Here is an 18,956-nt window from a genome sequence, read left to right as displayed (position 1 = left end):
CCCACGTGCTCAGTATTACATTTGTTACAAAAGGGGAAGGTCCTTGGAATAAACAGACCCCATTTTTCCACCATCCTCGGGAGTCCCGCCTCATCACTTCTCTACTAGGAAGGGATATTTTAATCACCCGGTGTGGGAGCTCTAGAAAACAGGACCCAACAGTAAGTGACCATTGCTGTTGCTGTTTCGGACTCCATTCCTCCCAAGGACTCCCTGCCATTTCTGATAGTCTGTGTCTACTCTGGCATTAAAGTCTCCCTGAGTTATAAGCTCGTCATCTTGCAGCACATTGATGATGAGGATATCCAGGTTATCAAAATTTTTCTTTGACCTCATCAGAGCTCATCATGGTCGGAGCACATGCACTGACGATAGCAGCGTAGTGCTTTCCTGCAAGGAGCGATTGCGTTGTTAACGAGCCTGCCATTCACTCCTTTTCGGAGGCATAGGAACTTATTGATTAGATTAGTTTTGCTTTAGAAACTTACACCAGTTCCATGGTACTGCCCTTCCCTGACGACACTCCAGAAAAACGGGTATCCGGCTCCTATTTCGGCAAGTTGGACTTCATTTACCAACCTTGTTTCCCTCAGGGCTGCTATTTAGGCTGCTGACTTCTCTCACGGGAATGACTGGATTTTGTGTTATCCATTAGCGGGGACACATTCCATGTGCTGATGATGAATGGAATCATTTTCTGCATTCTTTGCAAAAGTTTTGGTACTTTTTTGTGTTTTGACCCCAATGTAGGATGCTTACTGTGTGCTGCAATAAATAGGCCAGAGTTAGGTGAAGCAGACAATTTTCAGGGCACCTTTTCTAGCCCCTTCCTCATCCCAGGAGGTAAGGAGAGTGGTTCTTAAAAGGCTGCTCAGCCGTTCAGTGGGCTGCTGAATCCCACTGCCGCTTCAGTCCGATGAGAAGCTGACCCTATAGCCTGGGCTGCCTGTGTGCAGGATTGTTGCTACAGCTCCCATTGCATCCCCACCTGCTGCTCAATCACTTGCCTGCCACCCCAGGTGAGTAAAAATGGCAAAATGGTATGTATGAGTATTATCTTGTGATTCACAAATAAATTAGATTTAATCAGGGCAGAATGGCATGAAATCATCAGCCTCACTCTCTCTACTAGTCATCAAAATTCAGCAGCAAGACAAAGGTCAAGGTGACTGGTGATGGCCCAAGATGCAGTGGATGACTTTGGGTCTTTTTGTCTAACCAATCTTTAAGCATTCTACAATGCTTGACTCTGCTGGTTTCATGGTCCAGTAGAACAAATTGTTCATATTCACCTATTTCACCAGGGTAGTCTTCACATCCTGAGGGTAGTGTCAACTCACCGAAGGGTTTGAGGCCCTTGATTACTCTCAATTTGGTTCAGCACATCTGCTGAAAACAGTTTCTTGAGGTGTGTCTACTGTGCATGCTGCAGCTTCTTGGAACCACAGGTGAGAGTCAGGTAGACGCCAAAGGTGGATGAGCAGCCCTTAAAAGGGCTTGGGAGCTTTCACACCAGAAGGGCTAGTTTTCCTGACTCCCTGTACATCTCTGCTGCTTAATAAATGGTTAAACTCTGCAGTTGATATATTTGTTAAAAACAAGTCATTTCTAGGACTAGAGGTGATTATAATAACAAGCTGCTAAGAAATAAAAAATAAAAATGAGTAAGCAAAGGAGAAAGAACCCAAACAAAGAGAGTTACTATGGGAATAGAGAAGATTGAGGTTAATTTTCAGAGGAGGATACTGAAGCAAACCAAATCAACAAACCAAAAAAAAAAAAAAAAAAAAAAAAAAAAAAAAAAAAAAAAAAAAAAAAAAGAAAAAAAAAACTCTTCTACCCCAAAGGGTAATATCAAATGGTCGCCTGGTCACCTGTCCAAAAAGAGTTTTTAGAAGAACTTAAAAAGGACTTTAAAATCAAATAAGAGAGACTGAGGGAAAATTAGGTGAAAAAAATAAGAACAATCCAAGAAAACCAAGAAAATTATGAAAAGAAAGTCAACTAATTGGAAAAGGAAATCCAGAGTCTTAAGGAAGAAAACAACTCCTTGAAAACTAGAATTGGATAAGGGAAAATGAATGATATTATAGGATACCAAGAAATAATGAAATAAAAGAATGAAAAAATAGAAGAGAATATGAAATATTTCATAAGAAAAACAACTGATCTGAAGAACAGAAAACATAAGAATAGTCAGGCTACTTGAAAGTTATGATTAAAAAAAGAATCTTGATATAATACAAGAAATAATAAGAAAATTGCCCTGATATTTTAGAACAAGAGGGAAAAGTAGAAATAGAAAAAACCCCACTGATCACCATTTGAAAGAGATCCCAGGACGAAAACTTACAGGGATATCATAACCAGATTCCCAAATCTCCAAGTTAAGGAGAAAACTTTACAAGCAACAAGAAAAACAATCAAACACTGCAGTCACAATTAGAATTACACAAGACCTAGCAGCTGCTACATAAAGGATGGCAGGTCTTGGAACTATATATTGAAGAGCAAAAGAACTGAGGCTATGGCCAAAATTAACTTGCCTAACAAAGTTAAGGATAATCCTGGATGAAAAAAAATTGACATTCAATTCAGGCTTTCAGGATTTTGTTGCAAATAGACCAAAACTTAATAGAAAATTTGACATATAAGATCCAGGAAAAATATAAGGTAAACATTAAAGATCAATTAGAAAAGATCCAATAAGGACAAACTGTTTACTTTTATATGTAGAATGTGGAAATGTAAACCTTTTGTTTAAGATTGTCATTAGTGATTGAGTAGTTCGCAAGAAAGATGGGGAAGAGCTGAGTATGATGTGGTACTTCTAAAAAGCAAAATTGTGTAGGGCAAGATAAAAAGAGCAATTATCTGATACAGATGAGGCACAAAAGGAAGAATCAGATGGGGGTGGGAGGCTGCTAGTGCTGGAACCCTACTCTCATCAGATCTGGGGTAAAGAGGAAACAAATATATAAGGGCATAAATGTTTCCTGTCTTTATAAAGAAATAAGCGGGTGAGGGAAAAGGATAACATTGGGGTATAGAAGGGGTGTGTAGATTAAGATTTGGTGGGGGGATAGAAAAGGAGGGACCTTTAGAGGACTGAGTAGAACAAAGAAAAGTAGGGTTAGGGAACAGAATATAAAGGAGAGATTGTTTTAAAGGGGTATGGAATGGGGAGGTGGTGGTTAGAAGTAAACTAGAAGAGGGAGAGGGTAAAAAGAGAGGCTGAGAAAGACAAGAATAAGGAAAAAATAGGATGGAGGAAAATATACAAAAAATAATTAGAACTTTGAATGTGAATAAGATGAATTCACCCATAAAAAGGGAATGAATTAAAAATCAGAATGTGACAATACAAGAAACACATTTTAAAATGAGAGAGGCACAGAGTTAAAATAAAGGACTGGAGTAGAATATATTATATCTTACTCAATGTCCCCCCAAAAAGCAAAAAAAGCAGAGGTAGCAATCATGATATCAGAAAAAAGTCAATGTTAAAATAGATTTCATTAAAAGGGATAAATAGGGAAATGACATTATGGTAAGAGGTACCATAGATAAGGCAATACTATTAATACTAAATTTATAAGCAGGGCAAATACCATAGCATCTGAATGTTTAAAAAAAGAAAAGTTAAATGGATAACAGGTGGCAATCGTAGTATTATACTAGGGAGCTTTTAATTTTTCCCTCTGAGAACTAGACAAATCTAACCAAAAAATAAATAAAAAGTTAAGGAAGTGAATAAAATGTTAGATAAGCTCTATATGAAATATATCTGGAGAGAATTGAAAGGATATGGAAAGGAATACATATTTTTCTCAGTGGTTCATGGTACCTTTACAAAGATTGATCATCAGGGCAAACAAATTTTTATACCTAAAACCATTCTTTACAGACCACAATGCGATAAAAATGTTATTTAATAAGGAACCATGGAAACATAGTGAAAGTGATAAAATTGAGGGTAAGAAAATCATTGAATTGATAAATAAAACTAGGAATTGGTTTTATGAGAAAATCAATAAAATAGATAAACCATTGGCTAATATAATTTTTAAAAAGAGAGAAGAAAACCAAATTACTAGTATCAAAAATGAAAAGGGTGACTAAAGCACTAAAGCAGATGAAATCAAAGTAATTATAAGGAGTTATTTTGCCCAGTTATATGCCAATAAATCCAACAACTGAAGTGAAATGGAAGAATATTTACAAAAATACAAACTATCTGGATTAGCAGAGTAGGGAAGAGAATATTTAAATAGGCCTATTTTAGATAAAGAAATTAAACAGATTGTAAACGATCTTCCTAAGGAAAAAAAAAAACACCAGGACCAGACAGATTTACAAATGAATTTTATCAAACATTTGAAGACTAACCAATGTTAAATAAATGATTTGAAATGATAGGCAAATAAGGAATCCTACCAATCTCCTTTTATGAAACAAATATGATACTGATACCTAAACCAAGAAAAGTTAAAAACAAAGAAAGAAAATTAAAAGTCAACTTCACTAATGACTATGAATGCAAAAATCCTAAATAAAATACCAACTTAAAAGATTGCAACAATATATTTTAAAAATTATACATTATTAACGAGGTTTAGATTGGGGGAACCTGTGGGGAAAGGTGAAGAACTTACAGATTAAGCACATATTGATCAGAGACTGTTAACTCAAGTAGCTCAGGCCTATAGGCCCCAGTCCCGTGATTTTAGATGAGACCTGGACTGCATTCCATCGTCCAAAGAAGGAATTAAGTGGCCGAAGCTGTCTATCACCTTTTTCACTGCATTCCACTGACCAAATAGGGAGATAAAGGTTTATGTAACCAATCACAACCTATAGAGGGTGGGATTTGGGGGTTCTTTGTCCGAAATGAATAAAAGTTGCAAGCAGCTTCAAGTGAATGATTCTCCTCCTGTGGGTATCTTTGCTGTCCTTTCAGGCCCACAGGCCAGGACCGTCTGCTTCTCAAGATTCTAATAAATTCTTTCTGTACATCATTTGGAGTGACTCCTGAGTAGTCAGTTTGGGGAGGTGCAATTGCCCCAAACAAACCCAAATGAAATTAGGGTTTCTGGTGATAAGGGAGTTAAATAAGGTCTAGTGGCAAGTTTGGGGTACAGGGTAGGTTTGGCTCCCCTGCATCCCTTGGGATTTGGCGCAAGGGTAGGGAGTTTTGGGGAACTCCCTTCTGGCGACCACAAGATCCTCTATAAAGGAATTTACAGACCAGAAAACCTAGCTTGATAAAAGGGGTTTATTATGGCGATTGGAAGTAAGGTTAAAGTCTAGTTAAGGAAATAGGTGAGGGTAAAGAGAATATGGCACTGGAAACAATATTCCAGTGGGTAGAAGCTCCTTGAGGTGCCAAGCATGGGGCTGGCATGTTTGGAACTTCTGCAAAGAGAGGTTTTAGTTTGGCTCTTTTATAATAGAGGGTTTTGGCTACAAGCTGAAGGGCGCTCATGGGTGGAGTCCCAAGTTGGCTCCTCTCCGGGTTTCAGCTTGAGCTAGAATTTGAATTGAATTCAATGGGTTTCAGGACTAAACGGACTCCACCCAGACAACAAAGATGAAACTGTTTGTGCTTTGGGGTGGAGTCCCCTCACTGAGGCAGAGTTAAAGGACATTTTCTCCTTTAAGGATTTTCAGAATTTTGGGGTCCCCTCTTCATTATGACCAAGCAGGATTCATACCAGGAATGCAGGAATGGTTTAACATAAGGAAAATTATTAATATAATTGACTATATCAATGCTAAAAGTAACAAAATCATATGATAATATCAGTAGATGCAGAAAAAATTTGATAAAGTACAATACTCATTTGTATTAAAAACACTTGAAGGTGAAGTCAGGAAGACCTCAGTTCAAAACTGGCCTCAGACAATACTTCCTAGCTGTGTAACTATAGGCAAGTCACTTAACTCCAACTGCCTTAGCAAAAACAAAACAAAACAAAACAAAAAAAAGCACTTGAAGGTATAAAGTGTTATACATATATATATGCTACACCTGAAGGTATAGGCATAAATAAACTTTTCCTTAAATTGATAAGAAGCATTTACCTAAAATAATTAGCAAGCATTATTTGGAATGGAGATAAACTGGAAGCTTTCCCAATAATATCGGGTGTGAGGGGATGTGGGAAAACTGGGACACTGACACATTGTTGGTGGAATTGTGAATACATCCAGCCATTCTGGAGAGCAATTTGGAACTATGCCCCAAAAGTTATCAAACTGTGCATATCCTTTGACCCTGCAGTGTTTGTACTGGGCTTATATCCCAAAGAGATCTTAAAGAAGGGAAAGGGCCCTGTATGTGCACGAATGTTTGTGGCAGCCCTGTTTGTAGTGGCCAGAAACTGGAAACTGAGTGGATGCCCATCAGTGGGAGAATGGCTGAATAAATTGTGGTATATGAATATTATGGAATATTACTGTTCTGTAAGAAATGATCAGCAGGATGAATACAGAGGGGCCTGGAGAGACTTACAGGAACTGATGCTGAGTGAAATGAGCAGGACCAGGAGATCATTATGTACTTCAGCAACAATACTATATGATGATCAATTCCGATGGATGTGCCCCTCTTCAGCAATGAGATGAACCAAATCAGTTCCAATAGAGCAGTAATGAAGAGAACCAGCTACACCCAGCAAAAGAAGTCTGGGAAATGAGTGTGAACCACTACATAGCATTTCCAATCCGCTTGCATTTTTTATTTCCTTCTCAGGTTAATTTTACCTTATTTCAAAGTCCGATTCTTCTTGTGCAGCAAAATAACTGTATGGATATGTATACATATATTGTATTTAACATATACTTGAACATATTTAACATGTGTTGGTCTACCTGCCATCTGGGGGAAGGGGTGGGGGCAAAGAGGGGAAAAGTTGAACAGAAGGTTTTGCAAGGGTCAGTGCTGAAAAATTACCCGTGCGTATATCTTGTAAATAAAAAGCTATGATAAAAAAAATAATAATATCGGATGTGAAACAAAGATGTCCACTGTTACCAGTATTATTAAACATTGTGTTGGAAATCCAAGCAATAGCAATAAGAAAGGAAAGAGAATGAGGAGGAATCTGAATAGCAAATAAGGTAATAAAACTATCTCCTTTTTCTCCTAAATAAACCCACTTTTTGTCAAAGAGAATGGCCATGGGGAATCTTTCACACGACCGAACGCTAACAGTCTGTGCCTACGATCTCATCATTTGGCGCTAAACACCAAACACATCATTTGGAACCAGAAATTGCTCTTCTAACTCACATCACTGACTATTAGAAATACCCAAATTACCCTCAAAGGTCCGATGAAGAAAGATGCTATTTGAATCCAGAAAGGAATATTACTGTGCCGTAGGAAATGATGAGCTGGAAAAACATATTTAGAAAAATATGGAAAGACTTGGACTTAGGAAAGAAGATGCTATTCACGTTCAGAGAAACAGGTAAGCGAAAAGCATAGTACAGTCTTTCACATATGTGTATGAGTATATATGTGCACATGAGTGTATGTTTCTATATATTTCTATATCTCTATGCTTAATTATAGCCTTCTTTAGGGAGGGGAGGAAGGAAAGGGAAAAAAAAATAAAATAAAAGATGCCCAGCACAGAACAAAAGAAAACCAACAAGGAAGCAAAGAAAATTTGGGAAACAATGTGTAATGTTTATTATATAGCTTTCTCGAAATGTGTTGGAATCTTTACAAAGTGTTAAGCCATTAGAGTTGATAGAGACAATAATTATCTAATTTGGCATGGTTCAGTATGACTGATTTGATCTTAGAAGAAGATATTTTGGGCCAGGACTTGAAACAAGGTACTAAGTACAACTGATAGAAACGATGCTTGTGTTCACACCTTTAGAGGGCTCATAAGTATCTAAGTACTCAATGGCGTTCACAGGTTTGAGAGAATTCAGGGTTTAGAAAGAGATATCTGAATTCACACCTCCCTTAGGGCCAGAGAGCATGCTGGGAGATATCCCACAATCCCACTCTTGGAGAAGAAGCATAAATACAGCTCCACTAAGCCACTGGAGAGAGTTACTTGGGAGCATTCCCAGGAGTCGGAGAGGAGCACTCTGCAAGAAAGTCTACAAGCCCTATCTTCGAGGCAAGAGAGATTCATCGTATCTTCTACCTTGGTGCTGGCTGGAGTCGGAAGGACAAACCTTTGGATTTGGAGACATTCGGGCGGAGCTCTTGGAACCAAGCAGAGAGGTAGGCCTGAGCTAACCCGGCTATATTGAAGGACACAATAAAAGATCTGAACTCTTTTATCACCTGGCTGTGTTTTGGGAAAAGAAACACCAACAGAAATGGAAATTTATTGTTTTATAGTAAATCCTTTCTTAGGGGCTGCTGGATTTTTTCTTTCCTCATTTTATATTTAAGTGTAAAATTTAAAAATTTACCCCCAAAAGTCATTGACAATAATGTAAATGGAAAGATCAAACCAAGAAGGAGAAGGTATGAGAAAATCCTTCCTTTTTTTGTAGAGACGGTGCCTTAGTGAGGGTGGGGGTACCCATCTCACCCTGGAGGTTTGCTCCAGTTAGCTTTGTTCAAAGGCTTTTTTTTCTTTCTTTTTTATTCCTTGTATAAAGAATAGCTAGCTCCTGGGTAGGGGACAGCGATACATCTGGAATAAGGGGATGTTAAAGCCCTAGGTATCTCTCCTAAATAAGGAAATCAATGCTTGTTGAACCGAATTGGGGGAAAATAAAGAAGCTGTTACTGTAGAAGAGGGACTCTTAACCTGAGGTCCTTTGTTGTTCAGGAATTTCAGTTGGGTCCAACTCTTCACGACCCCATTTCGGATTTTCTTAGTAGCGATATTGGAGTGGTTTGCTTTTTCAGCTCATTTTACAGATGAGGAAACTGAGGCAAACAGGGTTAAACTTGCCTAGAATGACACAGCTAGGCTGGATTTGAACTTGGATGCACCCGATTCCAGATCCAGCACGCCATGCTGTAACTTGGTTTGGAAAGGCTTTCCTTGGTCCAGAAGACCGCCCGGAGCTGAGAAATGGAATATCTTCTTCCCGGAACACGTAGGAGACCAGTGTCGCTGGACCGATGAGGATGGGTCAGGGAGGAAGGGACAAGACTTAAAACGTAACAGACTAGTTTGTAAAAGACTTAGAATGATGGGGGATTTTGCATCGGCTTCTGGAGGCGGGAGAGAACTAGAGGAGTGTTCTGGGAGCGGGGAGATGTGGCGGGACCGAGCTTTGAAGGCCGCTTGGCTGGCTGAGCCGAGGCCGGCCTGGGGCAGGGGAGAGCGGCAGCTCTTGCGGCAGATTGGGGATGAGCTGAGGGGGGGGAGGAAAAGGGGCCGAGAAATATTGCGGAGGTCTCGGCAACAGCCTGGAGACGGGGAGGGGGCGCAGGAGAGGGAAGATCCAGGATAATGGCGCTTGGGAGTCCGAGGGCCCAGGAAGATGGTGGGGAAGAGGAGAGGGGAGGAGTGGGAGGGAAAGATCAGGACTCCGTCCCTTTTGGGACAGGTGGAGTCTCAGCCGGTCTCCCGGGCACTCCCAAAGGCAGCTGCGCGTGCCCTTCCGTGCCCACAGGGGCAGGGCATTTCCTGGGGGCGCCGCTGGTGCCCTAGTCGGATGGCCCATTGGTGGGATGCAGTGGGCCATTTGGAGGCGGCCGGCGACCTGGCTCCGCTGCCCAGCTCTGCTCCTTTTTGCCCGACTGAAGACTGTGGGCAAGTCCCTTCTAGCCTCAGTTTCCTTTTCTGTAAAGTGAGGGGCTCGGCTCCCTCCTAGCCCCCGTCTATGGTGGCCTAGAGGCAGCAGGCACCCGCCCAGCTTTGGGAGGTGCTCCCCGGCCCTGCCAGTCGGGCCTTACGGCGCGCCAGCGGGTGCTGTCCGGGAGCTGGGACAGGGAGGCCGGCGGCAGCTCCGTCCTCCGCGAGTCCGGCCTCCAGAACCTCGTTGCTGTCAGGTGCCACTTTCCGCCTGCGATGGGGGGAGGGGAGGGGCATTCGCCCAGCCTCGGGCCGCTGAGTCCCGGGAGGGAGAAGGGGGTGGGGACTGGCGGAGGCTCGTTCCTTCCTCTCCCCGCCCCGCCGGCAGGATGGGGTGGGGTGCTGGCCGGGCGAGCTGCCCGGAAAGGGAGAAGGAACTGCCGGGACCGGGAGGGACCCGGGGGCAGACGCGGCTGGTGGCGGCGCCTCAGGTAGAACAGGCTGGCCCGCTGAGGAGGGCAAAGGGGGGAGGGGCGGAGGGCGGCCCCGCTGGCCCCAACCCGCGCTCCCGCTCCAGCCTTGAGGGCTTGGGTCCGACGTGTACTACTTGGGCTGGCCTAATGCCGGGCCCCGGGCAGGAGCCGGGGTGGGCGGGGGCGGGGAGCGAGAGGAAAGGGGGGGTGGCGGGCCCTCCGCAGGACCCCTACTTCCTTGACTTGTCGGGTCCTGGGAGAAAGCGAGAAGCGGGGCCCCAAGCTCGGAGATCTCCAGCTTGGGGGAGGGAGCAGGGTTTCGATTCCCAGGGTTTCTTGAAGGAGGGGAAGCTGGGCCGGGCCGGGGAGATGGGGGCGGGCTCAGTTCCCGCCAAGGGTGCACCCAATTCCCACAGAGCCTGCGTCTTCTCCCCCCACCCCCTTGTCCCCCCCCCCAACCAACCAGGGCCTCATTTCCAAGTGGGGAGGGGAGAAGGGAGGCAGAGAGGAGGAAGCCAGCGTGGCCCTGGGCCAGTCCTTCCCCTGCCACTAGCCTTGGTGGGCCTTCCTTGTGGCCCTTCTGTGCTGGATCAGTGTGGGCGGCCCTCAAACCCGCGCCCAACACGTCTCTGCACTTGTACTCGGCTCTGGGAAAAGGCAGTGCCCTTGTCTGGGGGGCACAGACGGCAGCACCCAGGCTTGAGGTGGCCAGCGGGCCTCGGCCGCCTCTGCTTGTCTCGGTGACATTTGCCTGGGAGGAAGGGCGCAGGGCCTCCGGTGACCCAAATAGGACGAGGGAGGAGGGTGAGCCACTAGCACTACTGCCCGTGAGTGCCAGGAACAGGTGGCGGGGCCTCCGGCCCTTTGGGGCTGGTGAGCGAAGCGGCCGTTAGTGGGCCGTTTCTTGCCATCTTCCGTTCCCTTGCTGGGTCTGTGTCGCCTTCTCTGCAAAATGGCAGATCCAAAATGGCTTAGCGGAAGCGGGCCACTCTGGGCCAACGTGTATCGTCCTGGACTCAGAGACCCTGGGTCCCTTGTGATCTAACCTCCCAGTGCCCCAGGGAAGTCATGGTCTCAGAGGTGAGAAGTTAGGAACATATTCATGGGGAAGGAGCTTCCACACCAGGAGTTAAAGAACTCCTAGAGACAGACCTTCCACCCTACTCCGCTCCCTTCAACCCCCCAGAGATGGAGAGAGTTCAGTTTGGGGGTTCCCGAAGCCCTGGGTGGGGTGGCTGGAAGTGAAGCTGCACCTTAAAGTGGCCAGCGTGAGACAGCTAGGGTTATATTATTCTTACTAAAAAGAGATCAAGAGACAGAGAGCTGGGGAGACAGCAAGACACAGGGACAAAGCCGCGAGAGATGGAGAGACATACAAGAATACATAGATGGGGCTGGAGAGACATAATATAATGATTACGTTATATTACATATATCTATTATAATGATGATAATATAACTGATGCTTAACTGTTAGTGTCGGAGTTTCCTCTCCACAGGCCCAAGCCATGACTTTTAAGGTTCCCTAAGCACTTTACAACCATTTTGATAGTGTCACAACTGCTGCGAAGGAGCTGCCGGGGGCAATTTGAGGGGGGTGCCGAGGCTGTTAAGAGCCGAGGGCCGCCAGCTGTCCTCCTGCCTCCAGATCTGACGCTTTCATCCGCCGTGCCACAGGGAGAAGGCCGAAAGCGCGAGTGGAAAGCAGTCCTAGAGTGTGGCCGCCAGCCAGCGTGCCGCCCCAAGACGGTCCTTGAAATCTGCCCGACCTTCCAGTGACATGGTTGCCTTCCTGTGTGGTGCTTGATGATTCAGTGAGAAGCCCCCCTGTGACTCTCCCAGGTCCTTCCCCTTCTTCCCTCGTGAACAATAGTAGCCCCGACTCCATCTCCTCTGGAGGTGAAGGGGCTGCTTTTCCAAAAGCGGACGGTTGGGTTGGAGCCACCGGGAGGCTTCTGGGGCCCGCTCCATGCTCACGTTCCATCTCTTCCCCCCCCCATCCCACAGCCATGCCCACCCCGGTCCCTATGCTGCTCTTTACCCTGCTCCTGGCGGGGATGACGAGTGCCTTCCGGATATGTGCCTTCAATGCCCAGAGGCTGACAGTTGGCAAGGTGGCGAAGGTCCGTATCATGGATGCTATGGTTAAGGTGAGCGCGACAAAAGAGAATGAAAGCCAGAGGGGTGGCTCTGTGAGGCCACCTCCCTTCCAGTCCCACTTCAGTCCTTAACCCTCGATTCCAGTATCAAGTGGTGGGATGTTCTTAAAGATTCCACTCATCTTTGGTGTGCTGTGCGGTTCTATCTGGGATCCCGGGTGCCGGGGAGGGACGGGGACTCCCGGCAGTCCCGGTTTTGAGCGGGCACCCGGAGGGACAGAGTGGGGCCGAGGCAGAGGACGGGCAGACTCCGATGGGCAGCGACCATCGTTGTACCCGACAGATCTTGGCTCGGTGTGACATCACGGTGTTGCAGGAGGTCGTGGACACCACGGGCGATGCCATTCCTTTGCTGCTCAGGGACCTCAACAGGTATGGGGATGGCCATTGCAGAGAGGTTGGGGAGCTTGGGCAGAACTGACCTTTGGGAAAGGGAAGTTTCGATCACTCTCTTCTTCATCAGGTTTGATGACTCTGGCCCCTATAGCTCCCTGAGCAGCCCTCTGCTGGGACGCAGTACCTACATGGAGAAATATGTTTACGTATACCGGTGAGTGCGACGTCTCCGCCCTCCCTCTCCCCTGCTAGGGCCACCTTGGGCTCACACTCTCACAAGCACTTCTCAGGCCAAATTGAATTGTGGGAAATGAGGGATCTGGAACCTTTTGACACAAGACTTGGGGACTGTACTTCGTGGGGGTGGGAGGAGACAAAGACCCCGGGCCACTGCTGGGAAGGGATCAGGGCCAGGGCAGAACACGCCTGAGGTTCAGCCATTGGGGTGAAGTTGTTCTAATTATTCTTGCTTACTTGGTGCTAAGTTCGGTTGCTTTGACCTGCAAGCTCAAGTGCAACGAGTAACCTCAAAATCGTGCTGATTTGGAGCAAAGCCCCATTTGCTGGGCTCTAGCCGTGTCCTCCACTTATCTAGATTATGACCCCGAGCAGCGTGTCACCCATCAGTCAGCATCTCTTCACACGCTGCCCTTTTGGCTGGCAAGAGGACAGCATGGGGTCTCTCGATTCTTCCCCCCATCCCACCCCCCTGGCCTCACCGCTGCCCTCCCTCCCTCCCTTGGCCTTCAGGTCTGCCACGGCAGGCTGTGGAGGCCATTTCCAGGGCTCAGAGCACCCTCCGTCAGACTGTCAGAAAAGTCAGTCTTCTGGGTGCTGGTGACTTACACTTTCCCTGACTTTCCCCATTCTCTGTCCCCCACAGGTCACACAAGACCCAGGTCTTGGGCAGCTACGTGTACAACGATAAGCTGGATGTCTTTGCCCGGGAGCCATTTGTGGCCCAGTTCAGCCTGCCCAGCAAGGGTATGAGCCCCGGATGGGGCTGTGGGACGTCTGGAGGAGGGGATGCAGGAGGCCGGGGGCTGCCCGGACGTCATGGATTGGAAAGTTGTAAACGTTGGGGCAGACTGCTCCATTTGAACCCAAAGTGGAATCCTAGCAATGGGTCAGAGAAAGGGTATTGGGGGGAATGGGAAAAGAGGGGGAGGGGGAGAGAAAAGGGGAGTCTAGGATGAGGGAAGCCAGAGGAGCGAAGGGGCAGGACTTGGGGGATGGATGATCCTCACTTTGCCTTCCTCCCCTCCCCAGTGCTCCCCAAGCTGGCCCTGGTGCCGTTGCACACGACCCCCAAGGATGTGGCGACCGAGCTGGATGCCCTATATGTCGTCTTCCTCAATGTCTCCCGGCACTGGCAGAGTGAGGTGGTGGCAGCTCGGGGTCTGGGGAGGGCCGGGTCCATGCACTCGGTGGGCAGGTTTGGAGGAAGTATTAGGGCGGGTCCCCAGGGCCTGAGCCCCGCCCTTACCGTGTCCCTAGGACGTGATTCTGCTTGGAGATTTCAACGCAGACTGCTCATCGCTGTCCAAGAAGCGCCTAGGGGAGCTGGTGCTAAAGAGCCAAGCGGGCTTCCGCTGGGTGATCCCCGATGAGGAGGACACAACTGTGAGAGAGAGCACGCACTGCAGCTATGACCGGTCAGTTCTTCTCCCTGGGCCTTTAGCCGGGCCTCCTGTATCCACTTGCGGGGGGGAGGCGTTTGGGGGTGAGATCGGGGCAACAGTAACCTTGATTGATAACCTGTTCTCTTCCCACCCTCCCTTGCCGCCCCGCGGGATCCCTCAGAATTGTGGTTCATGGAAAGCATTGCCAAGATCTGGTGAAATGGGCAGCTGCCTTCAAATTTCCCCAAAGCTTCCAAATGACTGAGGCTGAGGTAGGAGGAAGGGCCAAACTTGGGAAAGTGGGGTTGGAGAAAGCAGAGGGGAGGGTCTTGAGGGACAGGGGATGGGGGAGAGTGACTAGGGGTGGGCATGGGGCGCCATATTGAGCCTGCTGCCGGTGGGCTCGAGACTAGACAGAAAGAGTGTTGAGGGCCGAGTTTTGAGGCAGAACAGGGCATGACCTCCAATCTCCTCCTTGTCCATAGGCTCTGAACATCAGTGACCACTACCCTGTGGAGGTAGAGCTGAGTGGGTCTCCAGGCTGGCCCCTGGCCTCCATCCTGTTTAACCTTGCTATGCTGCTACTGCTCACTGGACTGGACTCTACCTTGTGAAAAGTTTGGCCTCCGGGACCCTGGCCTCCTCATCTTGGGGACCTCTGCAGGGACTGACTCCCTTCCCTGTCTAGCCCGTAGCCCCGACAGTGCCTTTTTCTTGACTCCATCAATCAGGACTCAGCTCACTCTTGCCCTTCTTATCTCTTTTGTGAGCACCAGACCTGTTCTCTTACCTTACCAGCTCCCCACCATATTTATTCGTTTCTGCTCCTGTGATTTGGAGGTCGGGGGAGGGGGGAGGACGAGGCCCCTTCCCTCTCCTGACCTTTGGGGTCACGATCTCATCCACGAGACTGTAGTGACAGCATGTACGGGCTGTCCCGGGCCTCCACAGGCTTTGCCCTCGGAACTCTGCCGGCTGCCAGAGTTGGTGAGCCAGGTGTCAACTCAGGAAACTGTGGGCTCCGACCACAAGCCACACTCCTACATCCCCTCCTCAGATGTGGGCCTTTTGCTGTGAGAGGTGTCCATCCCTCCTGGCCTTGGCTTCCCCGCTGGGGATTTGGGGGCCCATTAATATCCCACGGGCAACCGTGAGCTTTGGAGGGCCGGGGATGCTGCCTGTGTAAAGTGCTCCAGACTAAATAAACAGGGCCTGGTGGCTGACTGAACTCAATGCCTCTGTCCCTCTCAGCTTCCCTGGTCACTAGGAACCTGAAGTTGGCACCCAGATGGAGCGTTCCGGCTGGCTTTCTGGAGGTCTTGGAGCAGCCTCCGTTTCGGCTGAGTAATCAGCACGAGAACAGCCACAGACAAAGTCCAAAGTCTTTGTCTCCTCCTTCCCAGCCTGTCTCCCTCTCTTGGGCCCGGCCAGCTTTCTGGGGGCCCTTCAGAGGGGCCTTGGTCTCGGTGGGGAAGCAGGACTGGCCACCCCCCATGGTGGCGGGAGATGGGGTGAATCTGTCTCTGGGCCCCCGCTGGCCGTTATGTGCTCTATTACAATGACACTATCGGAGGTGGGAATCTTGTGGGACTCTAGTAAGTCCTAAGCACATGCACTGAACTGGAGAACTACTAAGCACCACAGGAAACTGGATAACCATGGTCTCATCAGTCCCACTGACAGCACCTTGTTTCAGGTACGCTTCTCCAGAGTAGGGCTCTCCGCACCTACATCCCTTCATGCCTTAGCCAAACTCCAATTGTGGCTTACTCCCAGGCTCCTCCACAACACTACCACAGAGCTGGAAGGAGTCATTAATAAACCAGGGCCCCTACAAATGGGGGTTGTTGTGGGTACTTTGTGACCCCATCATTTTACTCCTGCCACTCTCTGTATTGCCTTTGGGGGGAAATGACAGCCCCTTCTCTCTTCAAGCCTCCCTAGCAGTTTCTCCTCAGCCCTTGGAGCAGAGAACCTTGCCTTCATGGAGGCCATTTGCCATGAACCCTTCTTCCCTTTGCTACAGCTCAAATCCTCTCGGCAGTTTCCTCCATTTTCTCCTTCATCTCTGTCTTGTGTGAAGAGAGGCCCTTGGTCTGGCTGAGGCTAGGTTGCCCCTCCTCCACAACAGTTACCCCACTCCTTCCAGTCTTTAATCTGTGGGCTCTTTGTTGACCTCAGACCCTCCCGGGTATCACCTCTCCTTCTCCCTTGAGCCTCTGATCGTCATCAGCCGGCATCCTCTACCTCCAGAGCCCTTTCACAGCCAAACACCTAGCGAGCCAACCACCCCTATTACATTCACTTCTGCTCCTCTCACTCACTTGTTTTTGGATTTTAAAAACCATTTTACAATCTATCATTGGAGTCTCACGTCAACCCCGTGAGGTCAGTACTTCAGCACAGGCCTCTATTCCACCTACCCAGAAACCAGAGAAGTGAAGCCTCCCAGGAAGAGGTGGCGTCTATAGAACATGAACCTAGATTTTCCTGGCTGCAAGTCTAGGACTGTTCAATATGCTAACAGTTCTTGAGCCTGGAGTCAGGAAGTTCTAGTTCTAGGTCATTCATTCATGTTCACCGTTTCCTGGGCTCGTGTCTCTATTTGTCTGCTCTCTTTTTAAGGAGCTCGTCTTCTTTTCGTGGTCAAATGGCTAAAAAAAGCTCTCAACTCATTGTCCCCTTCTCTTTTCACTTCCTGCAATATAGTTTCAGCCCCCTCATTTGCCTTGAAACTGCTCTTTCCAAAGTTCCCCATCATCCGATAGAGGCTTGCCCTGAAGAACTTTCTCAGTCCTCATTCAGGTCAGCTTCTCTCTAGCATTTCATACTGTTGACCCTCCAGCATCTGCCACTTGATTACCTGTGTGACCTTGCTGAGGTCACTTCACCTCCTTGGACCTCAAAAGGTCGGACTGAGGAGGTCGGACTGAGTGATCTGTGAGGTACCTTTCAGCTCTCAGTCGGTGATCCTATGAGCCTCCTCTTGGATCCCTCCCCACTCTCCTGGTTCTCCTAATCTATTTAGCCGTTCCTTCAACGTCTCCTTTGCCAGGTCACGACACACATCTCCTCGTTCTGGCTGAACTCCAAGCTTCAGTCTCATTGACTTCATCGGCTCTCAGATTCGATGATCGTTTCAATGCTTCTATCTAAGCCCAACCTTGGTCTTACCATCATGGAGCCTTCCTTCTCTAACAATTGCCTAAAGTCCCCACTGGAGGAGTAAAGCACCCAGCATTCAGTAAGTGGCCGCTCTATCCTGGGGCCTCTTCTCCTCTCCCCGTATACTATTTCACTTGGTGACCTCATCAGCTTCCATGGGTTCCGTGCTCATCTCAATAGGGACGATTCTTAGCTTTGTTTGTCCTGCCCCGATTTCTCTCCAGATCTTCCATTGTGAGTCTCCAGCTGCCTTTTAGACCTCAAAAACCGGACATTCCCTCAACATGTCCAACTCGTTATCCAATGTAATGCCGAGCCCGAGCGATTCACCCTTACGGCATCTGTGATCCACTCCCCTTTCTCCCCCGACACTGCCTCTGTTCTTGTGCAGGACCTCCTCACCTCCCATCTGGACTATGCCGGAGTTTCTGGGCTGGGGGTGGGGTGCCTGCCGGCCTCAGGTCTCTTCTCACTCTAGTTCATCTGTCAAAGTGATCTTCCTAAAGTTCATTCCACAAACTCACTTGTTCTTCATCGCCTTGGAGATGAAATATGAAACCCTGTGTTGAAATGCAAGGCCCTTCATCCCTTTGCTCCCTCCTACCTTCCTGGTCTTCCTGCTCCTTACTCCCCAACGTGCACTGGTGGACCCAGTGCCTTTGGGCTCCTGGATGTCCTCCAACAGGACCCTTCATCTTTAGTCCTGGGGATTCTCTCTGGCTGCCCATCCCCCAGGCCTGGAATGCTCTCCCTCCCAGCTCTGCCCCTGGCTCCCTCAGAATCCCGGCTGAGCTCTCACTCTCGGCAAGAAGCCTTTGTTGGTCCTTAAGCTCGGTGCCTTCTCTCTGTGGATAATCTCCAGCCCGTCCATCTTGTTTGTACACAGTTATTTTTGTACTTCTCCCCCCCTCCCCCCATTATGAGCTCTTTGAGGGAAGGGCCTGGTTTTTGCCTTTCTTTTTTCTTGGCAGAGACACGCAGCGCTTTGCCGTTCCTCCAGCTCGCTTTCCAGAAGAGGAACTGAAGCCAGCAGGCTTAAACCCTTTGGCCAGGGGCACACAGCTAGGAAGTGGCCGAGGTCACATTTGAACTCAGGAAGAGGGGTCTTCCTGTCTGTGGGCCCTGGGGGTCTATCCACTGTGGCGCCCCCTAGATGTTCCATGTGGCACACGGCAGTGTTTAATAAATGCTTCTCGACAGGCATTGTGCTAAGTGCTGGGGATATAAAATAAGGCCCAAACGGCGCTTTGTCCCATTCTAGTCGGTGTATGACATGTAAATAACCAAAGCCTATAAGACAGGGATGGAGTAGATGGGAGGCAAGGCAAGAGCAGCTGAGGATGCAGGAGGGGAGGGTGGGAAGGGGCGGGAAGATCTCCGGCAGAAAGTTTTAAGTAAGTTCAGTCTGCAGGGAAGCCAGGGCTTCTGCCGTCCTGGACTGGGGAGGAACCGGGGAATGGATCTAAACTGCCT

General features: G+C 48.1%; 1 protein-coding gene across 2 annotated transcripts; it reads left to right on the top strand.

The window, feature by feature from the left end:
• The first annotated feature begins 10,102 nt into the window (after positions 1-10,102).
• On the top strand, positions 10,103-15,551 carry DNASE1L1 (deoxyribonuclease 1 like 1). 2 transcript variants are annotated; one of them, XM_031944472.1, is made up of 10 exons: positions 10,103-10,219; positions 11,879-12,015; positions 12,209-12,351; positions 12,644-12,732; positions 12,824-12,910; positions 13,580-13,680; positions 13,966-14,078; positions 14,194-14,351; positions 14,500-14,590; positions 14,804-15,551. In XM_031944472.1, the coding sequence occupies exons 3-10, from the start codon at positions 12,211-12,213 to the stop codon at positions 14,930-14,932; spliced, it is 909 nt and encodes a 302-aa protein (XP_031800332.1). In that variant the 5' UTR covers positions 10,103-10,219; positions 11,879-12,015; positions 12,209-12,210; the 3' UTR covers positions 14,933-15,551. The 2 variants fall into 2 exon arrangements, with proteins under 2 accessions (XP_031800332.1, XP_031800331.1); XM_031944471.1 differs by having other exon boundaries at positions 10,104-10,219; positions 11,879-12,043.
• The last annotated feature ends 3,405 nt before the right edge of the window (positions 15,552-18,956 follow it).

This window comes from Sarcophilus harrisii, chromosome X (genome assembly GCF_902635505.1).
Source record: "Sarcophilus harrisii chromosome X, mSarHar1.11, whole genome shotgun sequence".
Lineage (NCBI taxonomy): Eukaryota > Metazoa > Chordata > Mammalia > Dasyuromorphia > Dasyuridae > Sarcophilus > Sarcophilus harrisii.
This window is presented reverse-complemented; position numbering and strand designations above follow the sequence as displayed.